General features: G+C 32.5%; 1 protein-coding gene across 17 annotated transcripts in view; it reads right to left on the reverse strand.

Moving 5' to 3' along the window:
- Positions 1-17,457, reverse strand: part of Eml5 (EMAP like 5) — a 182,609-nt gene that overhangs the window by 37,855 nt on the left and 127,297 nt on the right. For 14 of the 17 annotated variants that reach the window (XR_013439198.1, XM_078050668.1, XM_078050669.1 and 11 more), the window contains 5 exons: positions 16,563-16,694; positions 15,601-15,689; positions 12,594-12,770; positions 7,785-7,986; positions 6,363-6,489 (listed from right to left, as the gene is read on the reverse strand). Coding sequence is in view for 14 of the 17 variants with exons in the window: in XM_078050668.1 (XP_077906794.1) it covers positions 6,363-6,489; positions 7,785-7,986; positions 12,594-12,770; positions 15,601-15,689; positions 16,563-16,694 (727 nt within the window). In the remaining 3 variants the exon portion in view is untranslated. Of the gene's footprint in view, positions 1-1,728; positions 3,580-6,362; positions 6,490-7,784; positions 7,987-12,593; positions 12,771-15,596; positions 15,690-16,562; positions 16,695-17,457 lie in introns of those variants that run through there. The other 3 variants (XR_013439199.1, XR_013439200.1, XM_040274573.2) reach the window with 3 other exon arrangements.

Raw genomic sequence — 17,457 nt, forward strand, 5'->3', positions numbered from 1 at the left:
AAATGACCATTTTACAAATATTTATTTTTGATAACTAATGTTTTATTTTAAAATTTCATTTTTTATATAATGATATTTCCAATGAGGCTCCCTCCTAAAAAGCATGGCTTGGGGCGGGGAAAAGTCCAATTACTACCTCATGGCCACAAGAGGGAGCTAACATTTGGTCCACTTGGTTTACTAAAGGCATCTTCTACCATGTAGCCAGTGCTACAGAATAATTTGCATAACCATCTTCAAGTTCGTCCAATTATTCAAATATTTAATAAGCTGAATACTACATCTAAGTCAATGATGCATCAAAGCCTCTCTAAATTTTATTTTTTTTTTTTTTTTTTTTTTTTTTTTAAAGAGTGAGAGAGAGGGGGACAGAGAGAGAGAGAATTTTAACATTTATTTATTTTTTCTTAGTTCTTGGCGGACACAACATCTTTGTTGGTATGTGGTGCTGCTGAGGATCGAACCCGGGCCGCACGCATGCTAGGCGAGCGCGCTACCGCTTGAGCCACATCCCCAGCCCCTCTAAATTTTAATATTCAATTTGTAGCTGAACATGATGGCCAATGCCTAAAATCCCAGTTACTTGGGAGGCTGAGGCAGGAGGATAGCAAGTTTAAGGCCAGCCTGGGCAACTTAACAAAACCCTATCTCAAAACATAAAAAGGGCTAGAATGTAGCTCAGAGTGCTCTTGCCTGGCACACATAAATTCAATTCCCAATACATCAAATTAAAAAAAATATCAAATTGTTAACAACCAAATCAGAAAATAATACAAATTGACTTTCTTATGGAAAAAAATTCCAAAATTTATAAGTCTCCTAAAATAAAATATTTTCAAATATATTTGCATTTCAAAATTGTCAAGTTATACAATTAAAAAAAGAAAGTGAAGTGTTATATTTTACACATAATATAAAACAAATGGAGATTTTCATATGTAAAGTGAAACAGCATGCAGAATATATAAGCATAACTAATTGGTATCATAAAAAGTAAATGCCCTTATAAGGAATATATAAACAACTTTACAAGTTATCACAGAAATTTTGGTTTCAAACCTTCATAAAATAAAACATTTAAAACTACTTCTATTAGGATCTAGTAGATAGGAACTTTGTTTTTTTCTTCTAAGTCAATTCTGTTGGTGAACTTTATTCAATGTTAGTATGACAGCTTTATTGTTAATTCAAACAATAAACAGATAATTAATCTATGCAACACTTCAGAACAATTAAGCATATTTTAATGCTTATTATATTAGCATGTAATACTGTAAACCACTTGTAAAATTATATGAGTCAAATGGATCAAGTTTTAGTAGTTACTGATATAGTGTAAATCCAATAATTAAGATTCTAAGCTGGGTGTGGTGGTGCATGCCTGTAATCCCAGTAGTTTAGGAGGCTGAGGCAGAAAGATTGAGAATTCAAAGCCAGCCTCATTAAAGTGAGGCGCTAAGCAACTCAGTGAGACCCTGTCTCTAAATAAAATACAATAGGGCTGGGGATATGGCTCAGGGGTAGAGTGCCCCCAAGTTCAATCTCTGTACCTGCTCTGCCCCTCAAAACATTCTATTCATTTCAGGGATATTAGTTCCAAAGGGGAAAAATGTGGAAAACTATGAATAGAGGTAAAGAACACCAAGAACCTGAGCTCATTAATGCTACATATAAAAGATGATAAAAACACAAAATCAGGCCTTGTGAGCATGACAAAGAGAAGATTACCTGGAACCTCTTTTCAGCAGCAGATTTAAAAAAAAAAGGAAAAAGATTACAACACAAATTTGAATTTAAAACACTCATAAAATACATAAAGTAGTAAAGTTTTTTTTATCAATTTAATGAAGATAAACTCTTCTGATTATATGAAAGGCCTGTTGCTTCAATTTTATTACTGCATAGTAAGAAATGATTCAGTTATGACATTAATGGCAGGGAAATCAGAAGAAAGGTAAAAAAATAGAATGCAACACGTTCTATGTTATAAACTTTAAAGCTTGCCATTCTTATTTTTTTAAAATATCCTTATTTTGTTTATTTATTTTTATGTGGCACTGAGGATCAAACCCAGTGCCTCACATGTTGGAGGCAAGAGCTTTACCACTGAGACACAATCTCCAGCTCTCTTATTTTTTTTTCTTATTCAGATTGTATAATATGACTTTCAAACAAAATATTATTTTTATTCTTAAAATGGGAAATAAAGGGCTGGGATGGTGGCTCAGTGGTAGAGTGCTTGCCTAGAAGCACGCGCAAGGCCCTGGGTTCGGTCCTCAGCACGACATAAAAGGGTAAATACATAAAATAAAGATATTGTATCCAACTACTACTAAAAAATAAATATAAAAAAATGAGAATAAAATCTTAACCAACTTAAAGGGCTGGTAGCACTGGAACTTCTTTGAAAGAAACTGCCTGAGGAGCTCCTTATTTTGAGCTAAGAGTTTTCCCCAGTCAGCAAATTCACACAAAAAGAATGAATAACTCAGGACCACGCTGATTTGGGATTTTTTCTAGTAAATATTTTTTTAAACTTCCCTTAATAGTGTAATAACTGTAACAGAATTGGAAGTCATTTCATCTACCCTCTCTCTGAAATCAGGAGTCTTCTTTACACATTTAGAACATGGCTTTATAAGCACTCATGACAAATGGTCAGCTAAAGTGCATGAATCCTCCTTGTGACAGGGTGTAAGACAGCAATCATATCTCTACTTAATTTCTTGTGGGAAATAAGTGATCCGCAGATTATTCTTCATATTTAGTGGCCTCCCAACTTTCTTTCATCATGTGTTTTCTACTACACCACTGTCAACTCTCAGTGTCCCCTTCAATGCAGAGATTGATATTGATGAAGCTAGGGTAGGTATGAGGCTAGATCTGTATACTTCATTGCTGTTAAAATAATATAAGACTATGTGGGCCTCCTTAAAGGGTGTATCATACTCTGAACTCATCTTTGCACATTACTTGCTTAAAACACATAATTTCACAGATAATTAATTCATGCCATCAAATATTCAGGAGTGGCTACTATTTGAGTATATGTATATTCTGATCTCAAATTTACTGTTTTCATCCTTATCTCCCAACATTTTTCTAGTATTACTTTTTTTCACTTCTAAAATTTGACTATTCATTTCTATAATGTCCCATTTCAGAAACTCTCTGAGGACATTTTCATCTCACTGAAGGAAGCTATAAAAGCACCCCCTGAGTCTGTCTTATCCAGGCCATTTTATTAAATATACAAATATACTATATTATCCTATTTTAAAGGATAGAGTAAATGTTTATTAAATGAAGATAACAGATTTATAAACTGAATAATCTCTCACTGATAAATATGTATAGCTGTTTTTTATGAGCCTCTGAAAGTTAAGGAAAATGTAAAGTTATATAGAACATTATTGTAAAACTAAATAATCATAATGAAGACCTTCATCATAATACCAACCATTTATTGTATCTAAAAATATAACTCCTTTGTTGGATTTGTCCTACTTCATTTTTTAGTTGTTTATTGACAAATGTAGTTAATTAGTTTCATAAAACACTTACCTTACTATACCCTGCCTTTGAGAGGAATTAAAGGAAAAAAGAAGGGAAACACATGAAAATTATAAGGAATAATTTTAGCAGTTTAGTAAATATAGTAAAAGTAATGTATCAATAGAAACATAAGGAAATACAAAAATGCCTAAATTTTATGTCACATTATTTTGAATGTTTTTATTAAAAATATTGGGAATTTAACCAAAATGAATTACTTTAGATAGATAAGATTTGCTACAAAAACATTTAATGAAAGAAAAAAATCAAAATTATTAAAATTACCTAGAGAAAAAAAATCTACAAAAGTATCAACCAGAGAAATTATTAGTTGTTATCAAAACAATTTCCTTTAAAGAAGATAAGGTATTTGATATGTATTTGTTTTAATCATTTAAAAATGTTTTGTTTCACATTTGATGACAATAATAGATTTTATTTAAAGTACTGAAAATTATTTACATAGACTGTATTATCTCCTTAGTAATATATTAAAAATTGGCCCAAAGAAATATGTCTTACTTTTTAATCCCCTTTGATTCTGTCATTTTGTAAGAACAACTACTCTTGTGATTACATTAATAATCTCTGTCTCATCATTTTTATGAGAATTTAGCAGAACTGACTTTGTAAAAAAAATTGAGAACAAAATGTGAAACAATTTCAAAAAGTAATCTGTAAAAAATTTAACTGCAAAAATCTTTGCTGATTACAGTTACAACAGTGTTACTCATTCTTCAGGAGCAGGAAAATAATTTCCACTAGTCAGAATGTGGGTCATTTCAGCACTGAGGAAGGAAATTTAAATTGAAGTGTTTTACCAAGAATGATGGCATACAGATTCAAATTAGGTCATATACCAAACTTCTCTAATAATTTTTTCTTTTAAAAAGATCAACAGAACATATGGAAAAGATTTATGAGAATGTCTACAGTTCTTCCTCCCTATAAAACACTTCTCACTTCTCATTACTTGGGATGTTTGGTTTTCATTAAGTAATAGTAAGCATTATTCTGCAATATTCTACTTAAGAACATTCACATTTACATATTTATATGTATTCCTCTAATTAATAAATAAATGCATAGTGCTCATTACTTTGTGAATATTTAATTAAAAAAAAAGAAAAACAGTGTTTCAGTATTTAACTGTATCTCCTCAGGTTACTCTGTATTTCATTCCGAGGTGAGGATGCCATTGGTGAAGACCTACTATCTTAATCATTGATGTATATTATTTCATATCAACCTTGAAATAATCCATAAGTGAGGAATTATAGTGCTCATTTTGCCTCTTAGGAAACTGAGGTTCAGAAAGAATGAATGACTTTTCAAGGTTATACAACTGGTAAATGATAAAAATGAGTATGTTAGCCCAATTGTCTGGCTCCAAAATCCATGTCCTTTGCATTGTGTGATGCTCTTTCTACCTAGCTGCTTCTATCTAGAATTTTATACAAGTATTTAGATTTTGTCATGATAACATTCCTACACATTCTTTTATACTTTGCCTCTTTATGCATAACAAAATGATTACTCTCTACCTTTTCCTGACCTCCCCTTACAGTTATCTGAGGTATCCTACAGCAAACTGAGTACCTTGAATAGGAGCTTAGAAGGTGTCACCGCCTCAACATTCCACCTAGACTTCCTGAAATGCTGGGATTAGTCAGCTCATCAAAATCTCTAGTTGTCCTCTCCCCCATCATTAAGGTACATCACATGCCTTTTACTTTATCCCTTTCCCTGAATATTAAATTCATAGGTTTCATTTTTAGTTTTTCCCTCAAATACTCTTACTAGTTTCTTATAATAATATTTTCCTTGTTACAGCTTTCTTCAGAAGTCACTGATGTTCTCAGCTTTCACTCCTTCATTTCTCACTTCTGTTTCTGATAATCTATTCCTTTATCATTTCTTAAAACCTCTCCACTTTTGAAGTCCATGCCATATTGCCTTCTGTGTGTGTGTGTGTGTGTGTGGTTCCTGGGGATGGAACTCAGGGCCTCATATGCGCTAGACAAGTGGGCTACATTCCCAGCCCTCATATGTCTCTTTACTGCTTTCCATCTTTGATTTAAAAACCATTAGGTTCACAGTTTCTCTCATCTAGCTCATCTAGCTCAGAGACATTATTTAAAAGTTCTTTTCCAATAAAACTTCTGTGTATATATCCTTATTTTTAATTTACTGATTCTAAACCAAGATCAATAATTCCCTTTAAAAATAAGCTATACTTCAAACTGCCATTTTTTGAAAAATTTTTGAAATGTTGTCAACCCTCAATTAAGGGCATGTTGATAGATAGGCCATTTAAAAACTGAATCATGTCTCTGTACACATGCTTCCTACAAGGTTCTGGGCACTGGATTCAATTTTTATTATCTTCCCCAATGTCATCAAATATATTTAACACACTTGGCAAGTAAGGTTACTTTAATCATATAAATTTTCTACATATATGGCAACATTCTCTAAACTACTTGAAAAGACACTGTTACCTCCATAAATTATTTAAGGGGGCTGGGGTTGTGGCTCAGTGGCAGAGTGCTTGCCTAGCATGTGTGAGGCACTGGGTTTGATTCTCAGCACCACATATCAATAAATAAAATAAAGGTCCATTGACAACTGAAAAATATTTAAAAAAAAGTATTTAAGGACAAACATTTTGTAAGAGTTCTGGCAACCAAATAAAGCAAGAATATCACTGATATTTAATATTTGTAGGAAACACATTTAGTTAAATAACAAATTTAATTTTAATACAAGTATCTTTTCCTTCATTTAATTTTAAACTTTATTGTTACCTCTCATCAGCTGAAGGTTCTTTCTGTTGCAAATGAGGCTTGGTTCCAAACATTGGGCGAATATTTGTTGATAAGGCTCTGACGGTATAAGTAATTTCATTCTCCCTTGTAACATCACTATCATAGCCTACCATCAAAATATAAAAGTTATTCTTTAAGTGATAACTGAGATCAATTGTGATCTTGTAATTTAAATATAATGATGTCCAATGTCAAGTAAATTGTGCCATAATCAAATTATGGAATATGCATCCAGCAAAAATTAAGTAGTAAAATATTTTAAATATAAATATATTTTTTAGTGCTTGGGATCAAACCCAGGGCCTCATGCAAGCTAGGCATAACATTCTACCACTTAGCCATATCCCCAGCCACATAATGATGTTTTTTAAGTATCACTAAGAGATAATAGCAAGCTATAGGCCATGTGCAATGATGCATACCTATAATCCCAGCAACATGGGAGGCTAAGGCAGGAGGATCACAAATTTGAGGCTAGACTCTATAACTTATCAAGATCCTTAGTAATTCATCAGAGCCTGTCTCAATAAATAAAGCTGCTGGGGAGGCTGAGGCAGCAGGATTCCAAGTTCAAAGCCAGCCTCAGCAACTTATTGAGGTTCTAAGAAACTTAGTGCCACCCTATCTCTAAATAAAATTTAAAAAAAGGTCTGGGGATGTCTCAGTGGTTAAGAGCCCCTGAGTTCAATCCCTGGTATAAAAAAACCCCAAAATAATCAATAAAAATGGTTGGGGATGTAGGTTAATGTTAAAGTGAAGTGCCCTTGGGTTCAATCCCCAGTACCAAAAAAGAAAAAAAAAAAAAAGCTACAAGTTCATGTTAAAAAAATTATGTATACAAATGCACATATACCTTAGGATAAACCCCAAATGTTTATAGAGATTAACTTTGAGTGGTTGAATTATAAAGTCTGGGTTTATTCTTGATTGCAAAATATATTTTATATAATGAGCTAGTATTTTTAGTATATTAAGAAAAATATTTTAAAATATAAAGTTCAAATATATAAAATTCATTTTAATAGTATTTATTTAAAGTATGGTTGTCTTACATTTGTAGATGAAGAATAGCTAAGTATTAATACTTGCCAGTCTGCTATTCTTAAATTATAAAGCCAATTTTTATATAAAACTAACCAAAAACACTAATACCACAATCATTTTTTTAAATATTCATTTTTTAGTTTTTAGGTGGATATAATATCTTTATTTTATTTTTATGTGGTGCTGAGAATTGAACCCAGTGCCTCACGCATGCTAGGTAAGCATGCTACCACTTGACCCACATTCCCAGCCCCAACACCACAGTTATTAAAGTATTATTATTACTTTAAATTCTATAGTTTAAATCAGTGCTGTATTTTTTATATGTTTTTGTTAAAATGTTTTAAAATGACATACCTCCACCTTCTTCGGAATCTACATCAGATTCCTCACTATCACAAGGCCTTCTTTCTCGATAACTTTCCATCTCATTTGTCCATACCATTAAAGACATATCCGCACCTCCTAGGGTCACCAACATGCTGTCATCATAAGTCCAACGAACATTTGTGACATGTGTGCTATGGGCCACATACCTCTTAAATTTTCCAAATTTTCCCTAGAGATGATAAAAATGCAAACTTTTTCTGAGAAGTTTCATGATTTGAAAAATTATAGTTATATTTCTGAACTAATTATATTTTTAGTTATATTTAATTTTCCTTAATGTATGTTTTGAAGTCAGTCATTCCAAATGCAACATAAATAAAAACACAAGAAAATATTGAAATACCTTAGAATAAAAAAATAACAAGTGTGCTAAAGAGAAAATGTTTTAACCAATTAAATACTTTAATATTTAACCAATTAAATAAGAGTAACAATTCCCAAACCTGGTGAGGATAGGATGAAACTAGTAATTTCACACATTGCTAGTACAATTAACTTTTTTTGGAAACCAACGTGGTATTCCGCATTAAAAGCATTAAAAAATACATGCATATATTTGGCACTGCTGAGAATCAAACCCAGGGCCTTGCACATGCTAGCCAAGTATTCTATCACTAAGATAAATACACAGATCCTGTTCGTACTTTTGTCTCACTAATCTGCCTTTTGGATATCTATGCTAAGAACATGCTATGTATGTGAAAAATACTTATCATATTATTTACTTATAGCAGTGAAAAATTTAAATACCTCAACTGTTCAATGGAGTAACAATATAGTTAATTCCGTATATTATATGGAGAAATATATGTATTAAAAATAATTGTTATGTAGATTTATTAGCATTGAAGTGAAGAAGGAAGGAATCTGTAGACCAGTATCCTAAACTTATTCCTAAAGGATCTACATCATTTGGAATGCTGGAATGAAGTTTCTGACTGATAACTGTCTTAATAGAATGTTCTTAATCTACTAAGGTTCTAGCTCATATATGTATCTAAAGTAGGCACTGTGTATGTAGTGTTTTTGAATATCTGAGTTTCCCTGGAGGTTTTTATTTTTTAAATATTTTTAGTTGTAAATGAACACATATCTTCATTTATTTATTTTTATGTGGTGCCTCATGCATGTTGGGCAAGTGCTCTACCATTAAGCCAGAACCTCAGCCCTCCTATGAGTTTTAAGCCTGTGTCTTCATTTCAGTGTTGATCTACAAAAAATAATATGGGTGTTATGAACTGAGTATCATAATGAATTGAATATTTCTAATATCTCGATGAATGTTTTTTCATGTATTTGTTGACTGATTGAACATCATCTTCTGAGAAGTGTCTGTTCATGTCCTTGGCCCATTTATTGATTGGGTTATTTGTTTTTTTGGTGTTTTACTTTTTGAATTCTTTATATACCCTAGAGATTAGTGCTCTATCTGATGTGTGAGGGGTAAAGATTTGCTCCCAAGATGTTTCTTTTGCTGAGAAGAAACTTTTTAGTTTGAGTCCATCCCATTTATTGCTTCTTCATTTTAATTTTTCGTTATAGGAGTCTTATTAAGGAAGTTGGGGCCTAATCCCACATGATGGAGATTAGGGCCTACTTTTTCTTCTATTAGATGCAGGATCCCTGGTTTTATTCCTAAGTCCTTGATCCATTTTGAGTTGAGTTTTATGCATGGTGAGAGATAGGGGTTTAATTTCATTTTGTTGCATGTATATTTCCAGTTTTCCCAGCACCATCTGTTGAAGAGGCTATCTTTTCTCCAATGTATGTTCTTGGCACCTTTGTCTAATATAAATTAATGTAATTTTGAGGGTTACTCTCTGTGTCCTCTATTCTGTACCATTGGTCTACCAGTCTGTTTTGGTGCCAATACCATGCCATTTTTGTTACTATTGCTCTGTAGTATAGATTAAGATCTGGTATAGTGATGCCACCTGCTTCATTCTTCCTGCTAAAGATTGCTTTAGCTATTCTGGGTCTCTTATTTTTCCAGATGAATTTCATGATTGCTTTTTCTATTTCTATGAGGAATGTCATTGAGATTTTGATCAGAATTGCATTAAAACTGTATAGTGCTTTTGGAAGTATGGTCATTTTAATAATATTAATTCTGCCTATCCAAGAGCAAGGTAGATCTTTCCATCTCCTAAGGTCTTCTTTGACTTCTTTCTTTAGGGTTCTGTAATTTTCATTATATAGATCTTTCACCTCTTTCATTAAGTTGATTCCTAAGTATTTTATTTTATTTTTTTTAGAGAGAGAGAGAGAGAGAGAGAGAGAGAGAGAGAGAGAGAGAGAGAATGAATTTATTCATTTATTTAGTTAGTTTTCGGCAGACACAACATCTTTGTATGTGGTGCTGAGGATCAAACCCGGGCCGCACACATGCCAGGCGAGTGTGCTACCACTTGAGCCACATCCCCAGCCCTTTATTTTATTTTTTAGAGGCTATTGAAAATGGGTGGTTTTCCTTGTTTCCATTTCTGTGGATTTATCACTGGTATACAGAAATGCCGTTGATTTTATATCCTGCTACTTTGCTGAATTCATTTACTAGTTCTAGAAGTTTTCTGGTGGAACTTTTAGGGTATTCTAGGTATAGAATCATATCATCAGCAAATAGTGCTAATTTGAGTTCTTTTTTTCCTATGTGTAGCCCTTTAATTTCTTTCGTGTGTCTAATTGCTCTGGTCAGTGTTTCAAGAATCATGTTAAGGGCTGGAGATGTGGCTCAAGCGGTAGCGCTCTCGCCTGGCATACGTGGGCTCTGGGTTCGATCCTCAGCACCACATAAAAATAAAAAAATAAAGATGTTGTGTCCACCGAAAACTAAAAAAATAAATTAAAAGTTCTCTCTCTCTCTCTCTCTCTCTCTCTCTCTCTCTCTTAAAAAATAATTATGTTAAATAGAAGTGGTAAAAGAGGGCATCCCTGTCTTGTTCCAGTTTTTAGAGGGAATGTCTTCAAATTTTTCTCCATTTAGAATGATGTTGGCCTGGGGCTTAGCATAGATCACTCCAGTCAGAATATCAGCTATTATGAAGACAAACAACAATAAGCATTGGCGAGGATATGGAGAAAAAGGTACACTCATACATTGCTGTTGGGATTGCAAATTGGTGCAGCCAATATGGAAAGCAGTATGGAGATTTCTTGCAATATTTGGGAATGGAACCACCATTTGACTCAGCTATCCCTCTCCTCTTAAAAACCTATACCCAAAGGTCTTAAAAACAGCATACTGCAGAGATACAGCCACATCAATGTTTGTAGCAGCACAATTCACAACAGCTCAACTATGGAACCAAAGTAAGTGCCCTTCAATAGATGAATGGATTAAAAAATGTGGCATATATACACAATGGAATATTACTCAGAAATAAGAGAGAATAAAATCATGGCATTTGCAGGTAAATGGATGGAGTTGGGAAGTTAATGAATGCTAAGTGAATTTAGTCAATCCCAAATAACCAAATGCTGAATGTTTTCTTTGATATAAGGAGGCTGATTCATAGTGTGGTAGGGAGAGGGAGCATGGAAGCAACAGATGAACTCTAGATAGGGCAGAAGGGTTGGATGGGTAGGGAGGGGGCATGGGGTTAGAAACGATGGTGGAATGTGATGATCATTATTATCCAAAGTACATGTATGAAGAAATGAATTGGTGTGAATATACTTTGTATACAACCATAGATATGAAAAATTGTGGTATGTATTATGTGATAAGAATTGTAATGCATTCTGCTTTTATATATAAATAAAAAATAATAATAAAATTTAAAAAATGAACTGAATATCATAAAATGATTTGATGCATTATTTCAAATTTATGTTTATGTTCTTGTTGGTGCTAGATTATAATATATAACTTAATTTATGGGAATTAAGAAATAAATACATCTGAAGTGGGCATGGTAGTGCATACTTGTAATCCCAACTCCTCAGGAGGCTGAAGTAGAAAGCCCAGCCTGGGCAATTGAACAAGACCCATTTCAAAATGAAAAATAAAAAGGGCTGGGGATGTAGCTCAATGGGTAGAGTGCCCTGGGTTCAATGACCAGTAGAAAGAGGGAGGAAGCAATAGAGGGAGGGAGGAAGAGAAGGTAAGCAGGCAGGCATTTATTGGCTTTGGTACATAAATTTTACTTTTGTGCTAAACAGAGGCCTAACATTTTGCAGTAGTTTGAATATGGGAAAGTGAAATAAGAATTGAGCAATCACATAACATAGACATAGAGAGCTCCAAAGAATCTGTATAGTTTGGTTTCAATAAAACATCATTAATCACATTAAATCACTGTTGTTTATTTTAATTTTATAGGGGTTTTAGTATTTAGTATTTGGTTAAAACATTGTCTCTTTAAAAGTTATACATATAGTTTATATTATTCTCTTTTTAAAAATTTCTTTTTTAGTTATTGATGGACCTTTTGTTTATTTATTTATAAATAATGAAAATAGTTAAATAGCTTAATTTAATATTGGGAATAAAAGGAATAGGTTTTTAAAAAGGAAATTTACATTATTCAATACTAAAAAAATCCGTAAAATATAATATATAACTTTAGGCACAGAATCATAGATTATAATACTTATTCTAGATAAAAATAAATATGGTTCCAAGAATAGGAAACATAATTCTGAACCTTTTGTGGTATAACATTACATTTTACACATGTATTATTCCTATTACAACAATGAAATACTATGAAGGAACATTATCTTAATCATTTTCACAATTATGATCACTAGGAAAGTTAAAAGAAAAATACATACTTTAGCAGGATATTTAAATAACTTCACAAATCCCAAATCATCGCCTGTAGCTAGGACCATTCTGTCACTGGTGAGGCAAGAGGCAGTTACATCTGTGACTTCTCCAATTACTGGCCAAATTCCCTCACAGCATAGACCAAGCACACTTGTCCATGATGCCCAACTAATTTTTTCTACCTAAAAAGAGAAAATTACTGTGTAATATCTAAATTGACAACCAAAATCTGAACATTCATCTTTGTTATTACATGTCACAAGTGAAATTAAATATTAACAGAAAAACAAATCATTAGTTGGCTTGGTTTTAAAGCTTCTCACAGTCTACTAGTTCTTGCAGAAAAAATTTAATATAATATTATTCAGGAAGTCCTTATTATATATTTAATATGTGTTCTTTTTTAAAAAAAATATTTATTTTTAAGTTTTAGGTGGATACAATATCTGTATTTTACATTTATGTGGTACTGAGGATCGAACCCAGGGCCCTAGTGGTAGGCGAGCACTCTACCACTGAGCCACAACTCCAGCCCCATATGTGTTCTTGATTGGGCTTTTTATTGTTTTTTTGCTGTGTTGGGTATCAACCCCAGGGCCTCACACATGCTAGGTAAACACTGTACAACTGAGCTACATCCCCAGCCCTCACTGTGTGTTCAAGATGCTGAGCATACAGTGATATTGAATAATCGAGGAACAACCAGGCACAGTGGTGCAGTAATTCCAGGTACTCAGGAGGTTCACTAGATTGAGGCCCACTTGGGCAACTCAGGAGACCCTATCTCAAAGTAAAATATATAAAGACACATAGAGCTCTAGGGATTTAACTCAGTGGTAGGGTGCTCCTGTATTTATCCTTACTGACAAAAAAAAAAAAAGGAATAATCAAGAAACATAACAGTTCATGTCTAAATTTCTATTATGCATTATGTTTTTCAACTGGTACGATCTTTTTTTTTTTTTAATTTTAATTTTTTGTTTTAATTGGTTACACGACAGTACCTTGACATATCATATATTTGAATCAGATGGGATATAATTTCTCATTTTTCTGAGTGTACAGGTTGCAGAATCATTTTAGTCATGCAGTCACATATATTAATAATAATGTCGGTTTTATTCTACTATCCTTCCTATCCCCCTAACCCCTCCCCTCCCCTCCCATCACTTCTCTCTACCTAATCTAAGGAAACACTATTCTTTTTTTTTCTCACATCTTCATACATGTGTTTTGTATAAAGATGAGGGTCTCCTTCCACCTTCCATGCAATTCCTTTTCTCCCTTCCTTTCCCTCCCACCCCTCTTCCCTATGTAGAGGTAACCTTCTTCCGCTGCTCTTCCTCCTTACCCCATTTTGAGTCACCCCCCCTTATATTAGAGAAGACATTCGGCATTTGTTTTTTTGGGATTGGCTAACTTCACTTAGCACAATCTGTTCTCATGCCATCCATTTCCCTACAAATGCCATGATCTTATTATTTTTTAGTGCTGAGTATTATTCCATTGTGTATATATGCCACATTTTTTTTTTTATCCATTCATCCATTGAAGGGCATCTAGGCTGGCTCCACAGTCTAGCTATTGTGAATTGTGCTGGTCACATTTCTTTCCAGCTCTGTGTGACTGTTGTGTTAATATTTTCCCCCTATAAATCTATATTGCTCTTGTATAGTTCCAAAATCTCTCTTTTGTGGAGAGAAACAATGTTAACAGTTTCCAATAATACATCATCTATGAGCAAATTTTCATTATTAAAACATAGTTAATCTCTGTCTACAGATGTTGACTTAAATTTATTATTTAGAATAAATTCATTAGTTTCATAAAAGGCATACCATTTCTGGTGGTGTATAGAGAACTCAGAGTCAGGGGTAGGATGCTATTGTTAAAGGGGAAAGGAGTGAAGGTATGGGATTAACCTAATTTAGCAACTTTGGAGGAGAACTCTAATGAATAGACAGGGGTAATTTACGGAAGAATGTATAAATTCAAACTCCTTATCTGTATTTAGAAAATTATCCTACATATAAATAGTAAAAGTTAGGAGGTTGAAAGTGGGATAGAGGGAGGAAGAAAAAATAACAAGGAAAGAAAGAGAGAAAATAAAGGGGGGGTGAGGTGGGGCCTATGCAATTCCTCTATATTATACTATTCTGGTGATTCAGTTCTTAAAGTCCAATTTCATGCAAAGTTCTTAGTTTCACATATGTTGAGGTTGTGAGGACCAGAGGGGGAAGAGTAGAGGAGAATGGATGAGAAGAGCAAGAAAAGAAAAGTAAGAAAGAAAAAAAAGTCTAAGGCCATACCACCCTGAACGCGCCCGATCTGTCTGGTACAATCTTTTTTATTTTTTTTCCATTTATTTATTTATCTATCTATCTATCTATCTATCTATCTATCTATTTATTTATTTATTTATTTTGTGTGTGTGTGTGTGTGGTGCCATGTGCATGTGAGGTAAGAACTCTACCAACTGAGCTATTTCCCCAGCCCATACATTTTTCCTTTTAAAGCCACTTTTATATTAAATTTACTGAGCATGTTTTCCTAGGCCATGCCTAAAACACCCCAAAACAAAACAAACAAAAAATCCAATATTGTCAGGCAAAAAAGTAAAGACACTTAAATTTTTTTTAAAGAGAAATCTACTAATAAGCATCATAGGCATATGGGTTCCAAAGATGTGGCAGATGTACAGTACTTCAAATCAGATGGTATGTCCCTTACTGGTGACTAGTGGGTACCTCTTTTCCTTTGAGGAAAATGATTCTAGCATAGCTAGAATACCATCTTTATTCTTCTACTTAAAACAGTATCTGTTCCTTTACCTATCTTAGGTGTTTCATAGTTACATGCATTCTAGCCAAATAAAATAAACACAACACAAGAATATCATTCAAATAATGTGAGAATAAACTTCACTTGTAACTAAATGATGAAAAGTAGGCATAAGTTTTCCAACCACTTTTACTCATATGAACACCACTACAAGCACCAGTGTCCTCCTACCTCCACATTGGGGATGGTTTGTTTTTTCCCTCTGGGAGCTTCAAAGAATAACTGTTCTTTAGCACCAGTGTTGACCTGTAAAAGCTTTCCTTAAAAAAATAAAAAATATACAGAACATACTTATATAAATACTTATATCATTAGTATAATGTTTCAATTTTATTGGAAAAAATAAGCTTAAGTATAAAAAATCATTTTCCTCTCCAAAATATTTTAAGATATTGTATTTTCTTAATCTCCATATAATTAAATTCATAAACAGCTTAACTTTTTATTTATGCAAATACATAGAAGCTATTTGTTTTTAGGCATATTGAAAAAATCTTAGAAACAAATATTGAAGTTTTTTTTTAAATGCATGCAAATATTTTGTTTAGCAATACCTAAGAGAATCCTTAATTTAAAATATTAAAGTTTTAAAGTTGAAAATATAAAAATATAACCCTTAAAGGTAGCATTTAAAATATTTAACATTTATTTTAACTTATCAAACACTGTCATAAAATACAAAGATACTCATTAAATTATGCTATATAATTATGGAAATGCATAACAATAAATAGGAAAAGGAGGTTAAAATACTCATTAACATTTATATTTCCAAATTTGAAGTTTGTCAAACTTATCAGATAATAACTAGTACATTATCTAACTAAAAATCTTTATGTATAATATATTTATATTATTCCCCAAACGAAATAACTTATTACTGTACTGTCATTTGAATGACATAAGGTAAAGTACTAAGAAAGTTTATAGCATTCCCTTTTAGATGTAAAATAAAGTAGTGGAAAATAATTTTGAGAATACAGTTTATTTTTCACAAAGTTTTTTGATTCTAACAAGATCCAAACAAATCATGTTTGTTTCTTTAAAGTAGCTACACTAAATCAAATTTTAGTGTAATAAAATTTATTTATAAATCATACTTTTATTAAATATTAAACTGTTTAAAGTCTTACCTCTAATATCCCAATCAATATGGGTTATGCAACTTGTAGCTCCTTTGCATATTCCCACTCGTTTACTACTCATTACATTATATATATCTATAAAGCTGTCATGAGATGCCACAGCTAGATATTTCCCAGATCCTACAACAGAAACATATTTTGGCATTTTCTACTTGTGGAAATGTTTATACACTCTGCAACTAGAGTTAATTTTCTTAATATCTTTTTGGAGAAATCTTAGGTGCTTCATAAGTTACCTAGTATTGAACAGATGTATTAAATGATAAATGATAACATTTTCAAGTATATTAATAACTAACAAGGGGCTGGGGCTGTAGGTCACTGGTGGAGTGCCTGCCTTGCATGTGTGAGGCACTGGGGTTGATCCTCAGCAAGACATAAAAATAAATAAATAAAATAAAGGTATTGTGTCCATCTACAATTTAAAAAAAAATAACAAAATAAAGTAAATTTTAGTGAAACAAATTAGTTCAGTGGAGAGCAAACTGTCTAAATTATATATGATGTAATTTTGGTATGTTTTCATGACCAAAAAAACTCTTTAAATTTAGAAAAAAAAGATCTAGACCAACATAAGTAAATTTTCCTTAATATTGTATTATATTATAATATTTTATAGTAGGTTTTTAAAAAAACTGTATTATAGTAGGGTTTTTAAAAAAATGTTGTTAGTTATAGATGGACACAATATCTTTATTTTTATGTGATGCTGAGGATCGAACCCAGTGTCTAATACATGTGAGGTAGGTGCTCTACCATAGAGCTACAGCCCCAGCCCTGTAGTAGGTTTTGTAATAAATAATGACTGCAAGAAAACTGGTATGTATGAGTAAAATTAATGCATTTTCTTCCTTGTGGTGCTGGGGATTAAACCAGGGTCTCT

Source organism: Ictidomys tridecemlineatus, chromosome 5 (assembly GCF_052094955.1).
Source record: "Ictidomys tridecemlineatus isolate mIctTri1 chromosome 5, mIctTri1.hap1, whole genome shotgun sequence".
Lineage (NCBI taxonomy): Eukaryota > Metazoa > Chordata > Mammalia > Rodentia > Sciuridae > Ictidomys > Ictidomys tridecemlineatus.